At 39.6% G+C, this 23,736-nt stretch overlaps 1 protein-coding gene across 1 annotated transcript in view; it reads left to right on the forward strand.

The window, feature by feature from the left end:
* The first annotated feature begins 8,368 nt into the window (after window positions 1–8,368).
* LOC137283483 (probable glutamate receptor) overlaps window positions 8,369–23,736 on the forward strand; it is a 33,725-nt gene continuing 18,357 nt past the window's right edge. The window contains exons 1-6 of the mRNA XM_067815008.1: window positions 8,369–8,420; window positions 8,774–8,982; window positions 9,961–10,120; window positions 10,218–10,219; window positions 11,678–11,851; window positions 13,029–13,135. Coding sequence (XP_067671109.1) covers window positions 8,369–8,420; window positions 8,774–8,982; window positions 9,961–10,120; window positions 10,218–10,219; window positions 11,678–11,851; window positions 13,029–13,135 — 704 coding nt within the window. The remainder of the gene's footprint in view (window positions 8,421–8,773; window positions 8,983–9,960; window positions 10,121–10,217; window positions 10,220–11,677; window positions 11,852–13,028; window positions 13,136–23,736) is intronic.

Raw genomic sequence — 23,736 nt, forward strand, 5'->3', positions numbered from 1 at the left:
GCCAAGGTTTACAACAAACCCATACAGCGGTGTGACTTTTCATCTACTCTACTGAAAACAGTCTACGTACGCAGTTGAATGAATGCGCTTTTCTGGGATTAAGGTATTGGTGGCACGTGTGAGCTTTGGCTGTGCATCCACAGTGATATCCACGTGTGATCACAGGAAAAGTTCGGGTAGGAACTTGTGTTTGTATTCGAATATGTATTTGCATACTGTATAATTTTCGCTGGGTATCTTTTGCTGGTTTTGAATGTGTTACCCAGTTTGTAATGGGTTTGAATGTAGACAATTCTCATTACTTGAGAATTAAATATTTCTTTGGAAAGTGATGTTGTTTTACTTAAGAACTCCCCTCATTTCTCATCTACTTATAAGTCCACCCACTCACATACATATCATCTACATACTAACTCACCCACATGCATCTAATCTACATAATAACCCACCCACATGCATCTCATCTCCTCACTAACCCACCCACATACATATCATCTACTTACTAACCCACCCACATACATCGCATCTGCATAATAACCCACCCACATACATCCCATCTACATAATAAGCCGCGCATGAATAACCCAGTCACACACATTCCATCTACTTACTGACCCGCCCACGTGCATCACATCTACATAATAACCCACCCACATACATATCATCTGCTTACTAACCCACCGAAATACTCTAATCTACTTAATAACGCACCTACATACATCTAATGAACTTGACCCGTGAAGGTCCCGGGGTAGAATAGGCCTTCAGCAACCCATGCTTGCCATAAAAGGTGACTATGCTTGTCGTAGGAGGCGACTAACGGGATCGGGTGGTCAGGTTCGTTGACTTGCTTGACACATGTTATCGGTTCCCAATTGCGCAGATCGATGATATGTTGTTGATCACTGGATTGTCTGGTCCAGACTCGATTATTTACAGACCGTCGCCATATAGCTGGAATATTGCTAAGTGCGACGTAAAACTAAACTCACTCACTCACTCTAATGAACTTGACCCGTGAAGGTCCCGGGGTAGAATAGGCCTTCATCAACCCACGCTTGCCACAAAAGGCGACTATGCTTGTCCAAAGAGGCGACTAACGGGATCGGGTGGTCAGCCTCGCTGACTTGGTTGACACATATCATCGGTTCCCAAATGCGCAGATCGATTCTCATGTTGTTGATCACTGGATTGTCTGGTCCAGACTCGATTATTTACAGACCGCCGCCATATAGCTGGAATATTGTTGATTGCGGCGTAAAATTAAACTCACTCATTCACTCACTCTAATGAAGTTACTAACTCGCCTGTCCATCTACTTAAACCCTACCCTAATGCTGATCCAGATAGTACAAACCTGGAGCTTTAAAGACATTACAATCATCTTGCTGCTCCTGGAGGCAGGCGCATTCTCATGAACTATTTAGATGCAGCCATGCGTTTTTTAATAACTGAACAGTTGTAACTTTGACGGTTTTTCAAGAATGCTTCATTGTGCAACAAACCATCTATCGACCCAGTATGACATACAACTGTTTCGTGCCTCGCCGTTAATTGAAGTGTGTCAATATTGATTTTGTTGTTTATTCATGATGGTGGTGAATTAACTGTAAACAACGGCATACGGTGCGGAAAGAGATAATGGGACCGCGTGACTATTTGTTCTCCTTCAGCTATCCATTCAAAGCGCATTAATGCTGATCAATAGCAAACCATAATACTCTATACTATAGAAGACACAGATGCAAAATTCAACAGAGCGGCTTTTGGATCACGATAACCAAGCAGACCAAAATCACGATAACCAAGATCTAGAGTTCCGGCAGATGAAATTTTAGTTGCGAAATACCAACGACAACTACTATCAAAGTAGGACGTCATACGTCGAAACCAATATCAGACAGGTGTGCAAAGGTGTGCTGGACACCAAGGTCAAAGAACCAATCCAACCTGGGCAAGCCAAGGAAAATGAAGCCGATCTGTGTCATGTCACATCGCTGAATAAAGTTTGAAGTTACAGAGGGAAAGCATCAGATGTCACTAAAGTCAACTCCTTTACTGAAAATTGAAAATAGCTTGTTTTCTGCAACATGTCACTATTGTTCACAATGTCGACTGTGAATCAGAATATTTCACGTCATAGTCAGGTATAGAAACGACACTATATGACAGAATCAGACGTTTGAAAAACTATTACTTGTTGGGTTACCGTTTCTCTCTGCACTCCCACAGTCCACTAAAGTCAACTCCCTTATATGTTATAGACTCGTTTGCGTAATATTTGCTGGTTTAAAGAGAACTAACAAGAATATTATCTCAGTAATTTCTAAACCGCCATAGAGTCACACAGTCCAGCGAATGCAGGAGGCAAACATATGTGTATGAATCCGATATAAATACGTGACTGTGCAACGCTAGTGTATGAATCCAATATAAACACGTGGCTGCCCAACACGTGTGTATGAATCCGATATGAACACGTGACTGTAAAACACAAGCGTATGAATCCGAGATAAACAAGTGGCTTGACAATACACTTGTATGGATTTGATATAAATACGTGACTGTACACGACAAGTGTATGAATCCGATATGAACACGTGACTGTATAACACAAGCGTATGAATCCGAGATAAACAAGTGGCTTGACAATACACTTGTATGGATTTGATATAAATACGTGACTGTACACGACACGTGTATGAATCCGATATAAACACGTGGCTGCACAACACAAGTGTATCTATCCGATATAAGTACAGAACTGTACAACACGTGTATGAATCCGATGTAAACACAAAGCTGTACACAATTGATTTGTTACAAATCTGGAGAATGCTTGACCCAAGCCGATTTCCGGACAGTTGTAAAAACTGCATCTGAGTCGAAATAACGTGTAATGTTTAGTCCATATGTGTACTTAATTAATACAAAAAAGAATGTATTGTGCAAGTTAATAACAAGTTAGTGAGATCGACTGAATACCTGGAACCAGGATAAGTGTGTTTAAAGCGTGACCATGAAGGACATTCCTTTGTTACTCCTAAACAATATTGAAACGGATTTTCAGATAACTGAACAAAGTGGAGGTAGGGTTTTACTTTGAGGGTTCTTTTTCACCCTATCTAAATTTTACATTTCACCAAATGTTTTCCACATACAAATCAAGCGTCAAGGTCCCTTTAACTTATTACAGATGACCTATATTGATATGCCTCGACGATCGAATGAATATTGGTAATCGACGCATCAAACATATAAATGATTGTTCATGTCGTCCATGTTAGCATTGTCCCAGTGGACCACGGCGGTTCTGGTGGGGGTCGATTTCTTTCCAAAGAGACGAATTAGATAACCATTACTTGAATTAGTGTGCAAGTAATGCTGTCAGCAAATAACACGATGTGTGTCAATGGATTATTTACAAGATCTCCATGATACCCGTCTGTAAGGCCAGGGAATGTACATGTTAGTGCAAGTATAAAGTTGTTTACGTTTAGCCTCAAAGACAGTCTCAAAGCTGCTGATGAAAGCTGACCGTGAAAGTTCGACGCACTATTAACAATCTTCTAACAGTTGGTCTAAGCAGTAGTGATTTATCTCTGTAATCCCTGCCTCTTCTACTTGGGTAGAGCCCCAAACATACACGAAAGCACCGAGCGTTGCTATGTCAAGACTGTAGAAGGTAACCGCAGTACGTTTGACTTCACCACAGGTTTCACAGCAGGTTTTTGGTCAGCAAGTGGGGTGTTGATTTCAGCAGGTATGAATTATCACCCTGTAACTGATGCATGGGGAGCCCCGTGAAAAAGAAGTTGAGAACGATAGTACAATGGGAAATGCTATTGGACTGAAACCATGTCACCTTACCATGTGAACGTGCCATTTTTAAGATTGAAAAGAATATTCTAAATATTTAGATTCTATCCCTATCCTATTAGGATTCATCTGAAAATGTTGATTCTCTGGAGATCATGGGCGAGCGAGCAAATAGATGCTTGCAGATTTGCACAGCTCAGTCGGCAAAAATCTGCGTGTTCAATTTCGGTATAACTCATGTCACTAAATGTACGGATGAAACGAGTTGACCACACGCGGGTTTGTTCAAGGATAATGTTTCATATGTACGTGTATTTTCTCCACATGAATTCGTATTTGAGTTTTTATCTAAAGGTTATTGGCAGAGTCATCAAATATTATGGCGAAAATGTACCAGCGCCTATTTACTCAACGTCGTCTCCACGATCTATACTGCATTAAGCTGACATATTTACTGAAGACAGTGACTAATGAATCCGTCTTGGAGTAATTCGAATGACGCCCTAATATCAAAAGCACAGTCAACACATACCATATAGACAGATACAAGTTTGCTGGTGTCCGAGAATTGCCATAGAGGGTCACTATATTTCCTGCGTCTTGCTGAACACGCTGAGTGAAACATGAGGGCGTCCATTGTGCTGGCAACCTGCTTGGTCATTTCACGAGGCTATTTTACGAACTCAAGAGGTGAGGTTTTCCATTTACCTCCAGACATAGAGCACGTGCCTTAAATACTGAAAGAAGTTTAATTTGGAGGGTATATAGCTGTCTTATGCATCTAACATGAGTTTTAAAAAGTAAAAGCTCATTACTTTTTAGGGATCAAATATTATAATATCGATGACATTTCGCACATAGCATACTTGGATACTATAATGCAAGTGTTCTATTTTGGTATTTCGTAGGTACGGCATGTACTCGTTTCGTTTACTCGACAGGTTGTAGAATATATATTTCGTACCAATTTTGATATTGTCCGTTGTATTTTACGGCATTATTTTGGAGCATTGTCACTGAATATAACGAGTATAATCCGCAAGATATACATTGCGTCCTTTATATATTCTACATATTTCCATTAACTGATATCTTATTGATCGTTTTATGAGGATTAAGGCATTTGTTGAATGCCAGTGTATATACTTAATACCTTAGGAACGATCATATACAACGTATTGGATGGGAGGTTCTTCATAAGAATTTATAAACATAACATACTATGAAGGATCATGATAGAAACACCCATACATAAGATACTGGGTAGGATGTTCTTCATAAGAATTTATATACAAAACATATTAGGGATAATCTAGATAGAAACACCTGTTTAAGAGGAACATCTACTAGGACTTGGGTAGTTCTTATGTCCCACAACAAATCAATATAACTATGTCATACATTTTATGAGTCGAGAACAGAAAACAAAAATTGGCGTAAACCAGTGAAAACTGCCCCCAAATTAATTAGTATGTATACACATTCACTAAAAGTGTGAATGTTCCCCCAATTTTTGGTCATATATGCCTTCCCGATAATTGACTCTCCGACAAAGGAAGTGATTTCTGATCCTAACAGGTGCCGTACACCACATGAACAAATGACATAATAACAGTAAATCACATACAAAATACAAATCACGACAGAGGTTTACCACAATGTGAAAAAGCAGTGAGACTTTGAAGACATACTGAGTGTAATAGAAAATCCCTCTCACTTGGCTTGAACCTGTGAACCGGATAAGGTTCTCACCATTTTCTGTTTAACTTCGTGTGATATACAATGAAACAGTATGATGACACTTTGGAATTATGCAACTATAATATAGATACTGATGGTTTTGTTTCAATGTGATAATCAGCTCCCAGGCATCCTCTCCATAAAAGGCCAGTGATCACCAACAACAGGTCCACGAAAATTGGCTTTGATCAAGAAGCCACTGCGTTTGTTTTTTCCTTCTCTTGATTTGGTTTGATGTTTCTGTGTTGTCCACCTCTGTGGTTTGTTTATGTGTCAGTCCTTGAATACTGTTTCGTTGAGTGGGCAAAAGGTAAATAACACAAACGAACCTTCACTAGTGAAGTCACAAAGAGGAACTGTACCCCAGGGTGATTTAAAATAAAACACACGTTTTGAAATGTGAAAACGATTCTTTCAGGCCAGAATTGGGTCCATACATGTGTTCCAAGAAATCCAATCAGAATGTAGCGATTTCGTACCTAAAATATTTTTGCATTAGTTTCTCAAATATACGAGGGTTGGCTGAAAAGTTCTCAGTCTGGGTGGTTTTTCCCCACCAGGTAGAGACAGGTGTTTGCCACCAATGAGGACAATCATTTAGTGAATCATAGACACAAGAACTACAAACGTACTAATAGTTTTATCTCAACTACAGCTCTTTTGGTAAACCTACCCTCTGAAATCATCAGAAATGGACAAAACTGAATACAGGGCAGTCATCAAGTACTTGCAAAAGAAAGGGATGTCCCCAGCACAGATACATGCTGACATGGTCTCCACTCTAGGGGATGATGCTCCTTCATTTTCCACAGTAAAGAAGTGGGCTGCAGAATTTAAGCGTGGCAGACAAAGCCTTGATGATGACCCACGCTCAGGAAGGCCTTCAACAGCAACCACTCCAGAAAACATCACGCGAGTGCTCGATATGTTGATGGATGATCGATGATTGACTACTCGACATATTGCTAGTGTAGTGGGCATCTCTCATGAGAGGGTTGAGCATATTATCACCAACGAATTAGGAATGACTAAAGTTTCTGCAAGATGGGTGGCAAAGCTCTTGACAGCAGAACAGAAACGTGTCAGGTTCCAGACGTCCCTTGACAATTTGCGTCGTTTTGAAGCAGATCCCGATGATTTTATGGCACGATTTGTAACCATGGATGAGACCTGGATACATCACTTTCAACCAGAAACAAAACTACAGTCAAAACAGTGGAATCATCCTGATTCACCAGCTCCGAAGAAAGCCAAGTCTGTTCCTTCAGCTGGAAAGGTGATGGCATCAGTCTTTTGGGATTCCAGGGGTATTCTAGTCATTGATTATCTTGAAAAAGGTCAAATTATCAACGGCAGATACTATGCTGATCTACTGAACCAGTTGCGAGAAGCAGTCAAAGCCAAACGACGAGGGATGATCGCTAAAGGTGTCCTCTGCCACCAAGACAATGCGCCTGTTCACAAATCGGTGGTGGCCATGTCAACAATCCGCGATTGTGGCTTTGAACTCATTGACCATCCTCCTTATTCACCTGATTTGGCTCCTTCTGACTTCCACCTGTTCCCCAAAATGAAAAAGGAACTCGCCGGTCGCCATTTTGCAAGTAATGATGACGTCATTTCCGCTGTGACTGATTTTTTTAGGGTAGCTGAAGAAGATTTCTTCCTGACCGGGATTCGAGCCTTGCAGCATCGCTGGCAAATGTGTGTGAACTTGGAAGGGGACTATGTAGAAAAATAAATTACAAACGTGGACTTTGTAACTTTTTTTCACAGTGAGGCTTAGAACTTTTCAGCCAACCCTCGTACATTAATTTATATCCCCTAACGTCAATGTAAGATGTGGGTAATTTTGTCGTCGCTTGTTCGTTATATTTAGACTCAAGACATGAATTTGACTACAAAATCATCAGATCAAACGTCAAGTGCAATCCGCTTGCCTCACGTAACAGATTTTAAGTAATTTTATTAATGATTTTATTGTGGAGCATGTTACACTTAAATATCACATCTCCTTCTTCCTCATACCACCTCTCACCTATGAAAACAGGTTTGGTGCAGCCTACTAGATTGGCCTGATGCCAATATCATTGTAATATTAGTAACTCGAAGAGATGGTTTCATATCATTGACTAGATTTATTGTTGGAGTGAACGTGTAACACTGTATATAATTTCACCCTGCTTTTCTTTTTGTGTGTGTACCCGTGAAGTTCCCGGGGTAGAATAAGCCTTCAGCAACCCATGCTTGCCATAAAAGGCGACTATGCTTGTCGTAAGAGGCGACTAACGGGATCGGGTGGTCAGGTTGGCTGACATGGTTGAGACATGACATCGGTTCCCAAATGCGCAGATCGATGCGCATAATGATGTTGATCACTGGATTGTCTGGTCCAGACTCGATTAATTACAGACCGCCGCCATATGACTGGAATATTGCTGAGTAAAAATATTGCGGCGTAAAATTAAACTCACTCACTTTTTGTGTATGTTTTCTTGGGAATGAACCCAAGTAAAAATCATTTGTGTGATCATTTGTTTTGAGCTACCAGTTCACCCGGCTTGTACCTTGTTTCATCTGTTCTGAGAATGGACCCTTGACGTTAAAATGTTTGGTATGACGATCCTGAAATGTAACTGTCACAGTTAATCAACTCACCCAAGGTAATTACACAATACTAAGTGAAAGCCATGCATTAAGTAGAGTGTAAACAGGTCATCATGGCCACACAGCTACACATATCCTGTCTTTAACAGCTTTACACAAACCGTTGTTTGGAAACCAAGAGCTGAGAGGTTTATTGGATATGATGGCTTTAGATGTTGGCTCCACACTGGTGTTCGTTCATGGAGATTCACTCTGTAAGTAAAGCGACCAGGTATATATAAATGCTCTTTGTTCACTGCGGCCTAGTTGTTTACTAATTTTAATCGCCCAGTGTCTGTTCATCGGCCCTGTAAGAATATATAACCACATATATAGTCCATATTTTTGTGTGAAATGTATGCCAATCTTTACATCACAGTTTTAACAAACAATTATAATCAGAAACTCATGTGCTATGAGCATGCTGTACCTTGTGTCCGCCGGAAGTATGACATATGCCCGAGATTGTAGTCTGGGTTAACCAAGCAAAGGTTTACACTCACGCACAAATGACTCAGCCTCGACATATGGTGCAAGGATTTCTGCAGATTGTCGTGCTATGTTTCAGGCATGGAAACAACAAACACCATAGAAGAATGGGCACTTGAAAAGTATGTCACCATGATGTCTGTTTCCCTGCTCAACCTTGACGAGTTTCTCACAAATCTCACTCAAACCATCATAGAAGAGAACAAAATCAGGATTTATCGGAAACAACTCAATTTTCTCATTTTCTGTGAAAGAAAAAGGAACTGTTTGAATGGCATTACTGCTATGGTATGTGAGTTGTCTTTTTTCTGCTTCTGCTGAGTACATCTTTCCTATTAAATGCTTAGAAATAACATTCTTACGGGCAACATGGATATATTTCTGGAATGTCTACTGCTGCTATGCCGTGAGGGAAAATTTACACTGGTGGTTTCCCACACGAGTACAATGTGTGAATACAATTCTTTTTACATTCGTTGACTTATTATAATTTTGACTCTTCTATAAAAAAATCTCTTGAAAACAAGACAAGTTGGTAGTGAACACATGGGCATGTTTACTGAAATATTCATGTGAAAATATTTTAATCCGAAGTAAAAGGTCTTCTACACGTTGAGAGTTCGTGGTGCATACGAGGAAACGGGACTAATGTTGCTCAGCTTAACCATACATACTTAGAAGAATTTCTAATGCTTAACAACATATTCCTGATCTCCACTCATGACACGCTCAAACTGTCACCTTACTTTGAATATGATGTTAAACGAGCTAAACATTGCCTTCAAAGTAATTGCACATGCATCACAACATGCATGGACGACAAATCCTTGTTATATGCCAACGATCATGCAATGGGTCCAAACTTTTAAAAACTTCTAGCGTTTCTTGCAACGCATATAGGTTGATTAACAAATACAGCAGTATTTCAAAACTGTTTTGTCCAGACATATAAAGATTTTCTGTACGATTTTGTATGGTTACCGGATGCTGACAGTATCCTCCGAAATTTACGTGAAGTACCCTGTCACAGTACGATCTTAGCGTTAAAACACACGAAACTCCCATGCACTAAGATCGACTTACGACAGTTATAGCCTATAACAGAACGATGCGTGAGGTATCAAGGTTTACTAAACATAAATGTGTTGCCCTGTTCGCCATATTTAATTCCTATTAGTGATATTGTAGATTGAGATAGCAAGCTTAATAGTTAACTATACTTTGAAAGAGGCAATTTTGTATTTACACATTTCCAACACATTCAAGGTTTCAGACAAAGATAGAAGATATGGCAAGCGGTCACTTTTCAGACATTTCTCAAAATGGCTTTTCGTTTTCCCTTATCTGGATACATCACTACCTCGTGCAATCGACACTGAAATCGATAATGTGGCTTTTGCAATTAAGCTGGATTTGTCTCAGGTACGTTTGTATTCAGTCACGCTAATTTCTATTTGATTAACATTGGTGAATATGTTTTACATTTTCGCGTATGCGGTATTTCTGAAGTTTCTTCGGGGAAGAAGTGTTTGAAATTAACCATTCCGCGAATAGCAATACTTTTGACGACTTAGATAACAAAAGACAAAAGATAGCAAAGGGTATCCACCGGTATCTTTGAAATAAAGCATCGTACATACGAAACAGAGAGTATTTTAACCTCATGTTTTTGCATTTGAAATATATCAATCACTTCCTCTGTACTGTTACTTGACTGAAATTTCGTTATCATGTTCACCCTTGAAGCATATCTAATAAGAAAGACCACATGAACAGTAAACATGACTCAAAGTCTGCTATGGATCACGTTGTGATGATGTAAACAAAAATCCAAGAGATAAAGCATTAACTGACGGAAACATAACGGAATGTAACGATTGAATAACTCTCGTAGGACCTCAATTCTATTATGAACGGACAGAGGCGGCATTTACCATTGACTGTTACACTATTTGCTTCTGATGAATGCATATGTGCACCCTTAGCGTCGTTTGACGATCGAAAATTTATTCTTTAAAAGCATGTCAAGACAGTGCCATGTTAATGATTATGTAATAATAACGTTAATAATAATGGTGATTCTCCTGAAAGTACCTGGTGGGATGGACTGGGCACCGTTTCGTGTGCGACGTTCCTTTCGCTGTCTGGACTGCGTGTAGAAGAGGCTAATGATGAGCTTTACCTGTCTGACAGTGTCAGGATCACCCGGACCCTCTCTGCTACATCTATCTTAATCTCTAAAATGTAACAATAATGTGTGTAATTGTATTCCAAAAATGCCCATGCACACAAATTATACCCAAAGCGCAGACATTACTACTCCAGCCAAAGGATCAGTGTGCATTACAATCCATGCTGTCTGTGAGGTACTAAAAGTTTAATAGTCATATGAACATCTCATCCCATCGGGTACCCATTCACTGCTAGATGAACAGAAACGAGTTTGAACAAAGTCATTTGTCTAAGATGACTACATGTGTTACATGTTCTATACGTCTTTGGCGTCACCCAAAATGTGACCATCCTTTGCAGCAAGAAACGACTTTCGCCAGGCTTTGGTCGTACCATGACGTGAATCGCACGCACACTCCTTAGAGTTGTTTTTTGGGATAATACGTTTGCATCCGTGATTTTGTACGTATCTGTTTTTGCCAGACACATTCCCTTTCACGTTTGATGTGGGTGATTATTGGTTAACACACCTTCGCTCATTAAACCATTTACATATTATTGCACCTGGCTATTTCAACAGATGACAAGTGGTGGTGATCCTCAGCAAAATTTGAGCAGTAAACATAATAAGAACATTAATTTTCACAGGAAAAAGTTTTAAATCTATCAAATCAGAAACAAAATGAAGGAAAGGAACTAATGCAGTTATTGGCCTTTAATTAATCCTGAGAAATATACTTGAAAATTCCCAAATATTATGCATGTCTTAGGTGCCATTACGAAAGCTATTACTCTGTTGAACACGGCGCAGAACGATAGAAACCCCAGCGTCACCTGCACACACGTGATGACACTGCAGTGGACTCGCACTGACCGAGAATGGACACGTATTGGTGAGCCTTGCAGTGTAACCAACACATCGGCATTGTTTCCTAATGCACACATGGGATTAAACGGGAGGACGCTCACTGTTGCTGTTTTAGAGGTAAGTTTCTCGACGATGTTCTGTGTGAACATGACACCGAGAAGTCCTTGTCAAACATATATAACTATTTCATCTCAAGTCCATAGGCACATCATTATAATGCCTGAAATATGAGATGAACTTAACTGAATTATGATGACAGCACTGGGTTCAATGTTAAAGCTGACATAGAAGTGATCCATCATACAAACTTGCATCTTGTAAAGTACATTGGGGGTGGTGTGTTTGCGTTTTTTGGTTTAGCTGGTGGCAGTGTCAGTTGTATGTATGACGTGCTGTTTAACGGAGGAAAGCACTCCTCTTCTTACAACGGACCAGGTATGTTTCACCACACAGTACTTCTTAACGACTATTCATTTCGATACTTGTGTGTTACTGTGACATTTTAAAAAGTAAAATATCTATGTATATCTAACTATAATCTAAATATAATCATGTTGTATATGTAGTTTTTATCTGATCTTTACTCCGAAGTACCATAACATAGTTAAGAGCCGGCCATATGCAGCGTATCTGAGAATGATAATGTTATTGGCGGTAAAACGGTATGTAGCTGGCAAATACTTTTGGATTCTGTTCGCAGCCCATTCGTTAGGTTAATCTATCAGCATTAAAATGACGTCACAGTGACTGAAGGAGAGACTGGCGAGACCACATAGCACGGCGATACAACCAAATCATACAATGTAGCTATATACAACCGGAGATCTTAACAGACATTTCAGAAGCTGGAGTGAGTGAGTGAGTTAATATTTAACGTCACATCGGCAGTATTGCAGCCATATTGTGACGAGAACAATTAATTATAAAAATACAAATGAATTAATAGCACATACATTGTAAAACTCTGTCAACGAAGGACAGTAAAACTAACTAGAATATCACAGTGTAGAATGTAAAACTAGTGAATAGACCTAAAACAATGTATCTATAAACTATTCAACTATAAGAGGACAATACAATATAAAAATGAGCTATAGGTTGTCAACAACTGAAGGTAGATCACCATACTAAGGACCAAGGGGGCTTACAGTACATTTGCTTCCTGCATGAGGACTAATATTGCTAAAAAGATCTCAGAAGCTGGAAGACTATAGAGACACGAAACAATATATGATGAACACGTTTAACTGGGGTTGCTCAGGACACGTGACTCGCTATTCGGTCTATATTGCAGTGGTACGATTACTGCAAGAAAATGCCATCTTCAAAGCACCACCCTGTAACATACATCCACCTGTGCAAGGATCTTTTCGACAGTCTCGCATCACGTCTCAACTTCAGGTGAGTTACTACTATTACGTATATCAGGGTTACTTTAAATATTCCAGTCCGCGTTCCAGCTCAGGTAAATTCATATTCATGAAAACGTAAATACGAAGGCTGGTCAAACAGTTCTAGGCCTACATAACTTCTAGACTGGCGACACCAACTACTCTCAGGAGTGTTGTTGGACAGTGTTCTTCATCAGCATTTCCAGTTATTTTACTCGAATAGATCAACTAGTTCGCAAGCAACACGCCCTTGAAGCAAACTTGGGTATACATACGAGTACAGTAGATATGAGCTCGTCATTATGAGCTCATAGTGTTTTCCACGGAGATGTTCCTTCAGTTATGGAAATTGGCGAAAATCGCTTGGGGCCAGGTCAGGTGAATATGGAGGAAGAAGAAGTTCTTCGAAGCCACATTAAGGAACTGCAGACTTTGCCAATCGAGAGGTGTGAGACGAAGCATTGTCACGTAAAATCAGTTGCCCTGGCCCTCAACATCTCTTACGTCACACCTTTTTGACTATCCCTCGTATATACTCAGTAATAAACGTTTAGCAACACCTAATAAAATAGTCCACTACACAGACACAAATGAGGATTAGAATCACTGCATCGTTTTATACTTTACTTTGACTATTTTCGATTTAAAACCTGATACAAGCAGTTGTGACGTCATTTCAAAATGGAAATGTGGTGCACTACAATGTGAGAGGTTGGGTCAGTGAAAATTCACACTCACAAACAATAAGAGGCCAGTATCGAGTGTGTCTGCCTTCAGCTTGTCGTACTGCCACACAGCGTTTTCCTATGCTTATGATGAGCTGTCGAACCCCATTCCAGCTGAAGGGCATTGCCAAAGTCCACCCAGTAACGCTCACGGTCCATGACGTCAGGTTGAAAACGTTCTTCTGCCATCTCTAAACTACAGACAGAAACGCGGGTTGTTACCAAAAAGGACTTCCTTCCGCTGAGCAAGACGCCATCTCTGATGGGCATGCATACATGTTAACTGTTCTTGAACATGGCGTGGCCTTAACGAGGTAGCCTTGAGGGGAAGATTTGCACAGAGCCGAGCAGAAATGGAGACGATTACGGACAAGCTGCGGATGCACTCGTGCTCCTGTAGTCCGCCGAAGACTGAGCAAAATCTGGTGCACTGACAAATCTGTAGCGACGTAATGACACCACAAGATAACGATATTCAGGTGGCGTTGTTCTTGAGGGCTGCCCTTGCATGGACCATCTTTCACGGTTCCAGTTTGTGCCCGGCGTGAGCTGAGACCTGATACGGTACGGTGGTGGACCTGAAAATGTCTGGCAACCTGTCGTAAGCTCATATCGGCTCTCAGCATTCAAATGACATCATGTGTGGCGTTTTCTAGTTTTTTTTTCTGTGACAATCCATTGTGATGTGATGTTTTTGTATCTGACAGCAAGCAAGCAGTTTTGATGTGTGCATTTGTTTTCAAAATGATAAAAAAGACTGAATGACAGTGGATCCCATATTCCGTTAAATGACACGCAGCGTAGCCCACTGGATGCACGTGCGTTTTGTACAGTCCAGTTTACAGTTGCCAAGATTTGGGTGTTGTTAAACTTTTGCTATGTATGTATGTATGTATGTATGTATGTATGTATGTATGTATGTATGTATGTATGTATGTATGTATGTATTTATGTATGTATGTATGTATGTATGTATGTATGTATGTATGTATGCATGCATGCATGCATGTATGTGTAGGTACGTACACACACACTCATGAGAGTTATCTTCCTTCCACAACATTGACATTTGCTTGGAGCATTTCAGCTGGATTTCATTGTGTTTTTTGTGCTTTGCAACGGTTATCAATGCATTTTTCACAGAAGGGAGGTAAGTTCATGCGTTTATAGATGTTTTGGACCCAGCATTTAATTGACAAAGTTAATTTGTAAATGCATACTTAATGTTTCTAAGCTCCAGCAAGCACTGTTTTTCAAGATCCCCATACATAGCCATAGCATTTTAAATGAAGGCTTTATAAGCTCTATACGTTTGATCTGGAGGCATTGCTTCTCCCTTGATGAATTATGTGGACTATCTCTGTTATCAAGTGCTGTGATTTTTATATGTAATGCTTAATGTTTGGTCATTATGTTCCCAAGGCCACTATGACCTAGCAGAGGGAGTTGTTAGTGTATACTACTTTCCTAAAGGCTTGTTTGTTTGTTTGACCCAAAATGTCACATGCATAGCATATGGCCAACTTTGGTCAGTGTACTTGCTTTAATATTCATGCATGAGATAGTATTATATGAACTAAAGATGAATACAGAAAAGAATATGACATGTTTTTTCATGTTGTTCCTATATTGTTTTATTATTAGATATCTAGTTCTGTATTTATTGATGTTTCAAAACATACAATTTGTCATTAAAAATCATATCCTAAATTGGTTTTCACCATTTTGTAATAACAGATCATGGATCATCATATCAATTTGCTGCACTTTGTACACAGTAATTTACATAACTTCAGGCTATTTATTATAAATGAGCCTGAAAATATTACATAAATATATCTATGTGCTATATGTTACTTGACTTACATAGATAATTTTATTTTTCAAAATTTTAGGATTTATTCATTCAATTTATGTAATTGCTTTAGTAATCTTTTAATTCTTTTTAAAGTTGTTTCAAGTTAATAATTTCTCTTTTAGGGTCAAAACATGGCACAATAATTTTTTATGAAATATGCAAGCTGCATTTTAAGGAGAAGACAGGAGGATCAGTTGTGCTGAGAGGGAAAGGCAGCAGAGGTGTAAATGAAGCAAGTGCAGCACCTGGTGACTCAATCAAAACCAGACCAGGACAGATTGTTCATGTTGAATATCGTCGACGGTACTGTAATCTGCAGCAAATTAAGAAACTCAGGAGTAGAAGGAATGAAGTCACAAAGGACAACCGTTCTAGGACTTTACGTTCACCAGATACGAAATTTGATCGGGGGGACAAATGGTCACATGATGTGTAAACCTGTGATCTACATGCAGCAGATGCAGTCTACTATCAGGCATGCAGTGTTAATTTCAGGACTGAAAAACAGATTCCATCTCAGTTTGACAAAAGTGTTGCCATCTCCATGAAATCTAAGCAGGGAAGACCAGAAGATTTTGAAAGGACAGCAGCTTTTAATTCTGTACTGGAGTTCCTTGAGGAAAATTATGATGAACAGATTTCCATAAGTCACTTGGTTAATTACATGGAGGATAGTTTGAAGGGAACAGATATTGAAGAATACAGCCATCCTTACATGAAGAAGCGATTGCATGAGCATTTTAGAGACCGAATTAGCATAACTGATGTCATTTGAAAACACAATGTTATAACATTTACAACCATAGCCTCATCCATTCTCCATGATTTCTATCAGCAACACAGAAAGAAACAAATAGTCTCAGAAAAGCATCAGATTATTCAAACAGCTGCCAAGCATATAAAGCAGGACATTAAGTCAGTAGAGATCAATGATGGTAGATACCCTTCATGTGATGAAATGGCATCATTAGAAGCAAATCTGGAATTTGTCCCAGAATTGTTGCGATGTTTCCTGAAAGAACTGATTTCAAGAAAACATATTGATATCAAGCTTCATTGGGACAATCAATAATGAAATGTTGCAGACCAAGAGTTCTCACAGCCCCACTTCAGATTGGACTTGCTGTGCAAATGCATCATCTGTTTGGTTCCAGATTTCTTGTGGATTCTCTCAGTACTCATGGTTTCTGCAGTTCTTATGATGAGGTGAAAGATGTGAGAGAAGTGCTGCTGTCAGCAAGGGAACTGACATCTCTAGAATATGTCCAGGAAGCTTTGGAAATGTCATTCAGTATGTTGCAGACAATGTGGACCACAACACCTGTACTCTAGATGGATCAAACACGTTTCATGGTATGGACATCATTGCAGCGGTCACACCAGGAACAAAGACAAGTATGCCTATTTTGAAGACTAATGTGAAAGCAGAAGATCTCTTGCAGCTTGGACAAATCAAACTCCTTCACTATGAATCGACAGGTACTAGTCTTGGAATTCTTCACTATGAGCCAGTAGAAAAATTATCAGAAGTGGATCCTACAGCAAGTATTGATCTTCTTTGGAAATCATTGTGGCTGCTGAGACATCAAGTTAGACCATCATATTCAGGAATGATGCAAACAGTTCATCGTGGACAGTTTCCAGGTATGTCATCAGTGGTGTTCCTTCCTGTGATTGAATAAGTCTTGATGAGAAGCTTGAAGTCAAGGGTTATTGGCAAGAGGAAGAGGAATGACTGAAATGCAGCGTTCTCTCTGGCTCCTCTCAATGCCAGCATGTGCAGAAGTGAGTAGTGCCATGCAAGAACTCACAAGTGTATCCTTTGCAACTGACTGCAACCACAAGGATGCAAGAACTACCAAACTAGCAAGAGATTCAGAAGATATTCTTCAAATATTGCAGTACCTAGAAGACAGAAACCCTTTCTCTGAAGATTCAACACTGAGAAGTATTGCGACATGTCATCAGAGACTTCTGTGAATGTTGACAAGGCAAAATAAGTTGGGAATTGTCTTTTGAAAAGGATGACAGGAAACGATGTAGGAGATGTCAGCTTCAGAAAGAAAGATCAAGCCATTACACTTGCCTCACAGTCATCACTGAAGATTGATGGTGAAACAGTTAAAGTGGATCCACAACTGTTGTTTCAAGGCCTGATTACTGCAGCAAACTGTTCACAGGAGGTATTAGCAGATGTATTCAGATATGAAATGTGTAGCCACCCACCTGCCCTCTTTGATTCCCATGCTCTAATGAGACAATCTAACAAATCAGCTCTAATATATGTGAGAACATACTGTTTGTTCTTGCCATACCTCTGTGTGACACAACATTGTGGCTATTTGGACTCGACAAAGAACTTGCCTTGAAGACCATTGGTAAATGTTCTCATTTTCTGTCTCAGGCGCTCATATTTCATGATCCAGAATCTTCACAGGGTGATGTAGCAAGGCAGGACAAGAAGCTCTGGTGTGCCTGTATGGAGGAAACCCTGAGGTAAACCTAGACCAACTCAGGTACAGGAAATTCTTTGAAAAGGTGTCAACGAGTTTCCCATGTGTCCAGCCCCAGTCATTATCCCCGACTCAAAATACTGCTCAGTAGTATAAACAATGGGGTTTGGGGCCAGGTCTTATAAAAGCTTTCTACCTATCAATAATATAGATCTAGGCCCCCTTTCAAAAAACTCCAAAACAAAAAGACACAACCCGTCTCCCTTCACACAAGCCCACACTGAGCAGCCAACTGTGCTGTGGCTGGCCTATTCACTGGACTAAACAAATGTCTAAACGTGAATCGATTGAATCTGTCTGGCTGAGAGCTGGGTCACACAGTGTGCCAGCTGTACAGCTTATCAGTAATCAAGTGCTATAGTCAGACTAACTCTATCAATTATGGGTTCAGTGTTGTATTCATGTCTTATGTAGTTGTTTAGGAAGCTGGATAAACATGTATGTAAACTATCAGCAATGGATTCAGTCATAAAATACTCTTTCAAGATATCTTAATTAATAACAATAGTCAATTGATAGATGCCATTCTCTACTTCTTTGAGTTTGTTAACAATCAGAGGCTCGGCATCTGTCAATGATATATTTTCAATACACCACAAATCCATTATTAATTTACGTGTGAATAAATCTCTAATAGAGTGAACTACTGTCTTATAGAATATGTTTTATGAACCTTAGATCTAATTTCATTTTTAAGTTTGTTGTATTTCTCGAGTTCACCTATGATCAAATGAAACTCCTCTTCTGAAATTTTATTGTCACTGAGTGCGGTTGAAACATGATCTTCTATCATGTTTAACTTTGATACAGCAAGTATTTTAATGTCATCGTGTTTCTTTGCTTTTCGATTCAATTTATGGGATACAAATTTTACCACCGATCCAACTGTTCCTGCCACTACAGCTGCTAATTCAAGTCCTTACACAAGAGGTGCGGCTATGACTGTTGTCAACAGTGCAACTCCTACAGCCCCTAATCCCATGCTAGCTGCCATTAGGGTGGTATCAGCACCATCTATGTAGTTTAAAGCTCTATTGTATTTTTTATGTAGTGATGCCCGGGTATCGCGCTCTTGTTCTAGCTGGTGTTTTATTTGCATATCTGTTTAAGTCGAAATCCATCTGCACTTCCCTTTTTATTTCCTTCATCATCTACGGCTGGATACAGCCCCATTCTGTTTGTCTATAATATAGTTTATAAATTATTTTTAATTATAATTCAGTTAATTTTTTATCGTTATAAACTACCAGGCAAAAGAAGGTTATCACCAACTTAAATTGGCTCAACAGTAAAAACAGTAGCGTATATGAGATTTCTGATAACTGATATATTGACAGAAATCATTTTCTGATAATTCGAATGAAAATTCATTGTCATGTCATTTTGCAATCTCCCGCAATACACAAAGAAAGAGTCAGTAGGTCCAAATTAAAAATTACAGAAATCACAGTTCTTTCAAAAAGGTCATAAAGAGTCATTTTATGGCACAGAAGTCAGGAAACACTTCATCAATAGCGAGTGTGACTCCCCTGGGTGTCAATACATGCTAACACACAGCTTCTCAATGACGTCGTCAGACGGCGGATAACATCAACAGGAATCCTGTTCCATAGGTTCAATAGAGTCTGTTTGAGTTCATGTTGGTTCACTGGAGGTGGAACATGCTGTCTCAACTGACGATCAAGGTGATCTCACAGATGTTCAATGGGGTTCATGTCTGGAGAACACGCTGGCCAAGGCAATACATTGGCGTTAACATTGTTGAGGTACTCTTGAATAATCCTGGCAGTGGGAGGCCTTACGTTGTCATGTCTTGGCTGCTGTTGAATAAAGGGCACCACAACCGGTCTCAATACTTCATCCATGTATCACTGACCAGTCAAATGTCCACGGATGATCACCAGTGGTGTTCCTGAACCCTGCCATCGTTCCTGAAGAGACAGAACCGACTTTCATCTGTAAAGAGCACCCTTTCCCAGTCGCGTCGCTGCCACCGACGTGCAGTCTGCGTTCACGGTGTTGACGGGTCAAGGCCATTCCACAGAAGGGTCGTCAGCTCGTATCCCGACGACTACAAAGTCACTGAAGGATAGTTCGTCTGCTGATGGAATGCTCTAGTGCCGTCGCTGCCATTGACGTCATTGACACGAATCTGTTCCGGAGGTGAATCTGTTGCATGTAGCAGTCTACAGCTGGTGTTGTAACTCTCGGTCTTCCCGATCTTGGTCGGTCTTGAGTGTCTTGTACTGCCTGTAGCGTTATAGCAACTTGCTGATGGTGGCCTGGCTGCAGTTGAAGGTTCTTGCCAGGTGACAATGAGAAGCCCCCATATTCGCCATACCAATTGCTCTGTCTCATTGCGCCTGTGTCAGTCCTGCCATATTGTTAAAGGGTTATTGCTAACTGTATGCTTGCTCTGTTCAACGTCAGTATTTATGCTGCAATCATGTACATGCATTTTGACCAATGTCCCGAAGACACGTTTCTCACGTTTTGCAAAATGCATGATTTGGAAAGCTGCGTTCAGGAAGCTGTGTTGTTAATGGTGTTACGGTTAAGAATTTACCGTGACAAACTATTTAAGAAATCCCCCGTGAACCAGCACAACAGAACAAAGACAAGTTGTTTACGTTCAAATTCTGTTATTATTATACCACGAGAGCAAGGTATATAAAGTCACAAGTCAATATAACAATGCAGATTTCAGGTACAGTTCAAGAGAGACAAAATCTAAGTCAGTGGGTCACAAAATACAATATTGCAAACTCAACAAAGTCTTGGTGTTAGAGAGAACAGCTATGGCAGAATGTCAACACAGCAATCAATGCGACAGCAGATAATGTAGATTCAGGCGTTGACAGGATTTCAAGCAGGGCAGAGATGTAAATGAGTGTGAGTGTCAACCTCCGCACTACAACCAGCCTTTATATATATTTACAAAGTCGTTTCCGGAAAGCTTGGGCTCAAATGAACATCGTCAGCACTGTAGAATGGTCTCGAAACAGTATCCCGGAAGTGAACATCGAAAAATACGAGCAGATAAATTCCGGAAAAACCAGATTGCTAAAAGTGTTGACCAGCTATTAAAGCGAAATGTGACCCATAATATTTACTATTCAAAACACTAAATGTTGTAACCCAATAATAATTATTACTTAATTGATAAAAAAAATATACAGAAAATACACACTCGAAACATTGGGAAAATTTGCATTTGGGCGTATATATTCTACGTGGGATCACACCTGTTTCCATCTTTGTGTTTTTTATACAGCTAATTTAAAAGTGATAACTTTTTTTCCCCGGTAGTTTATTTTAAGCCTAAAAGGTTTAAATTATTGGTTATGAATACGTTGTAAATTTAAATATGATCTACATTTAACGATAACACCATGGAGTCTCGTTGTTGGTGGATAGCCTTTTCTTATTATGATTTGACAAGTTTTATTCTCATAAAGACTTTTATCCTAAGATATTGAACAGCCATCTAAAAGGTCTTGAAAATTGGTGCTCCCTGTGATCAAGCCATTTTGATTAAACCTGATGTAAGGGTTGGTTAGTGTTATTGTAATTACCCATTCAAGATCTGTAAAATCTGCTAGAGGCATTCGTTTGTATACTCTATCTTTAAGGTGTAAGAGGTGTGGGATGTCTTCCTTACCAGGTAAAACGAATTCATTTGTGTCTCCTAGATCACCGGGTGTTAATTAGATGCCATTATTTATATAATACTGTTAGAAAATAGTTTCAAATTGTTTTTCTGATAATGTCTCATGTATGAACTTTAAACCAATAAAACTGATGTGCTCGGTTAGAAAAATCTTGGTTAGAATTACAGTGTCTTCCACGATAACTGTGACATCTCGCAAACTGGTGTGTGAATCATCTCCCACCCATACGGAAATTGAGCAAATGCAACCCTAGTGTTTTTTAACCAATCGGAGTTTGATTCCTTTCATGATCTCAATATCGCTCTGTGGTGGTTCACCTAGGAAAACTTGGATTGCCAGTGTGGTATTCTCTGAGAGGTTTTCTAGGAGGGTGGTTACACCATCAAATTCAGTAACCAACTGCAATACAGCATGCTCCCCAGGTTTACTCGACAGCATGTGGACTGCTCTACTAGAGGCTGGTGTGATGATTACACTGCGTCTCTGTGATGGAACGTAAACCATGAACAGGGTTCCATTGTTTATGTCTTTGTTTAGGTAGTGGTCTTTGTTTTCCATGAAAACGTATGGGGAGATTAGTGTTACGTTGAGAAACCAGTTGATTTGAACTGCTAACATCGTCCACTTGTTGTCGTCAGTGTGCATTAGATGGTATGGTAAGTTTTGATAAATATCTGTAGGCCTATCAAAGTCATCTAAATCAAACAGTTTACCACCAACCAAAGGGTGTATTAACCATTCACCTGCGTTGTTGCAAATTATATTGTATGGTGTTAGGTTGGTAGATCCAAATGTACCTTGTTCAAAAGTACTACCAGATCAACCGGTGGTGGGGACTTCAACTTGTTTGGAAATGTTGTTCATAGGCTTACATATGAAGCTCATGTATTTTACCATCTATTCCCGTGTCAAACCCACTAGTATCACCTAAGTCTGATAAACCAACATTAATACATCTCTTTATCCTGGACCTTGATTACTGGCCATTTTGTGTAAGTAGTGTTATGCTTAGGTAAGCTATATTTACAGTATTTTTTTTGTATCTGAAATTGATACTCTTAATTCGGGAATATTACCATTTGTTAATTTTTTATACTGGCGTGATGAAAATGGCTCGGTGCAACCCTCATTGTATTTTTCTGTTTGAACCGGGATAGCTCTCAACAACTTGGAAGACTTTCACTTTGTATATTATCAATTGTGTTAAGCTGGTCGAGATGAACGCATGGCTCGTGGTATGGAATTAGCTTTGGAACTTTCATACCAGTGATGATATTGTCAGGGGATACAAAAGCTGGATTCATCCCTGGTGTATTCGCCAACTGTTCAATGATTCCCACCATTTCTTTTCCTTTCGTGTTATCAAACGTCACTCTTCCGTTTGAGTCAATTATTTTAAGCTCACCTCCTGTGGGTTCGAAAATTTCATCATTGAGAGAACACACGCTGTAGTAACTATCCTCTATTGTGTGTATATGATTACTGATGTTAATCCTGTTATTTTGGCGGGGTGAACTGAGTAAATCTGTGTTTACATTTCACATGTACTACCATATCAGACGTATTCTCAAAGAAATAAGCGCACCAATATCTCAGGATAAGGCATGGAATGCAATAAACAATCCGTACGATAGACAGGCATACGAACGAGTTTGTAATGAATCCGGTGTTGATACGAATACGGACTGGCGTTTGCTGGGGCCGAATCATTGGTTAGGAATTCCTATTGTTACAATCAGTCTCCGAAGTTCAAACAAGGACCAGGTGATGATTGGTAAAAATTTATGCTATATACGTCGAAAGGATACACTCGCGCTGGCATTATCTGTTTAAACGCTTCAATT

This window comes from Haliotis asinina, chromosome 5 (genome assembly GCF_037392515.1).
Source record: "Haliotis asinina isolate JCU_RB_2024 chromosome 5, JCU_Hal_asi_v2, whole genome shotgun sequence".
NCBI lineage: Eukaryota > Metazoa > Mollusca > Gastropoda > Lepetellida > Haliotidae > Haliotis > Haliotis asinina.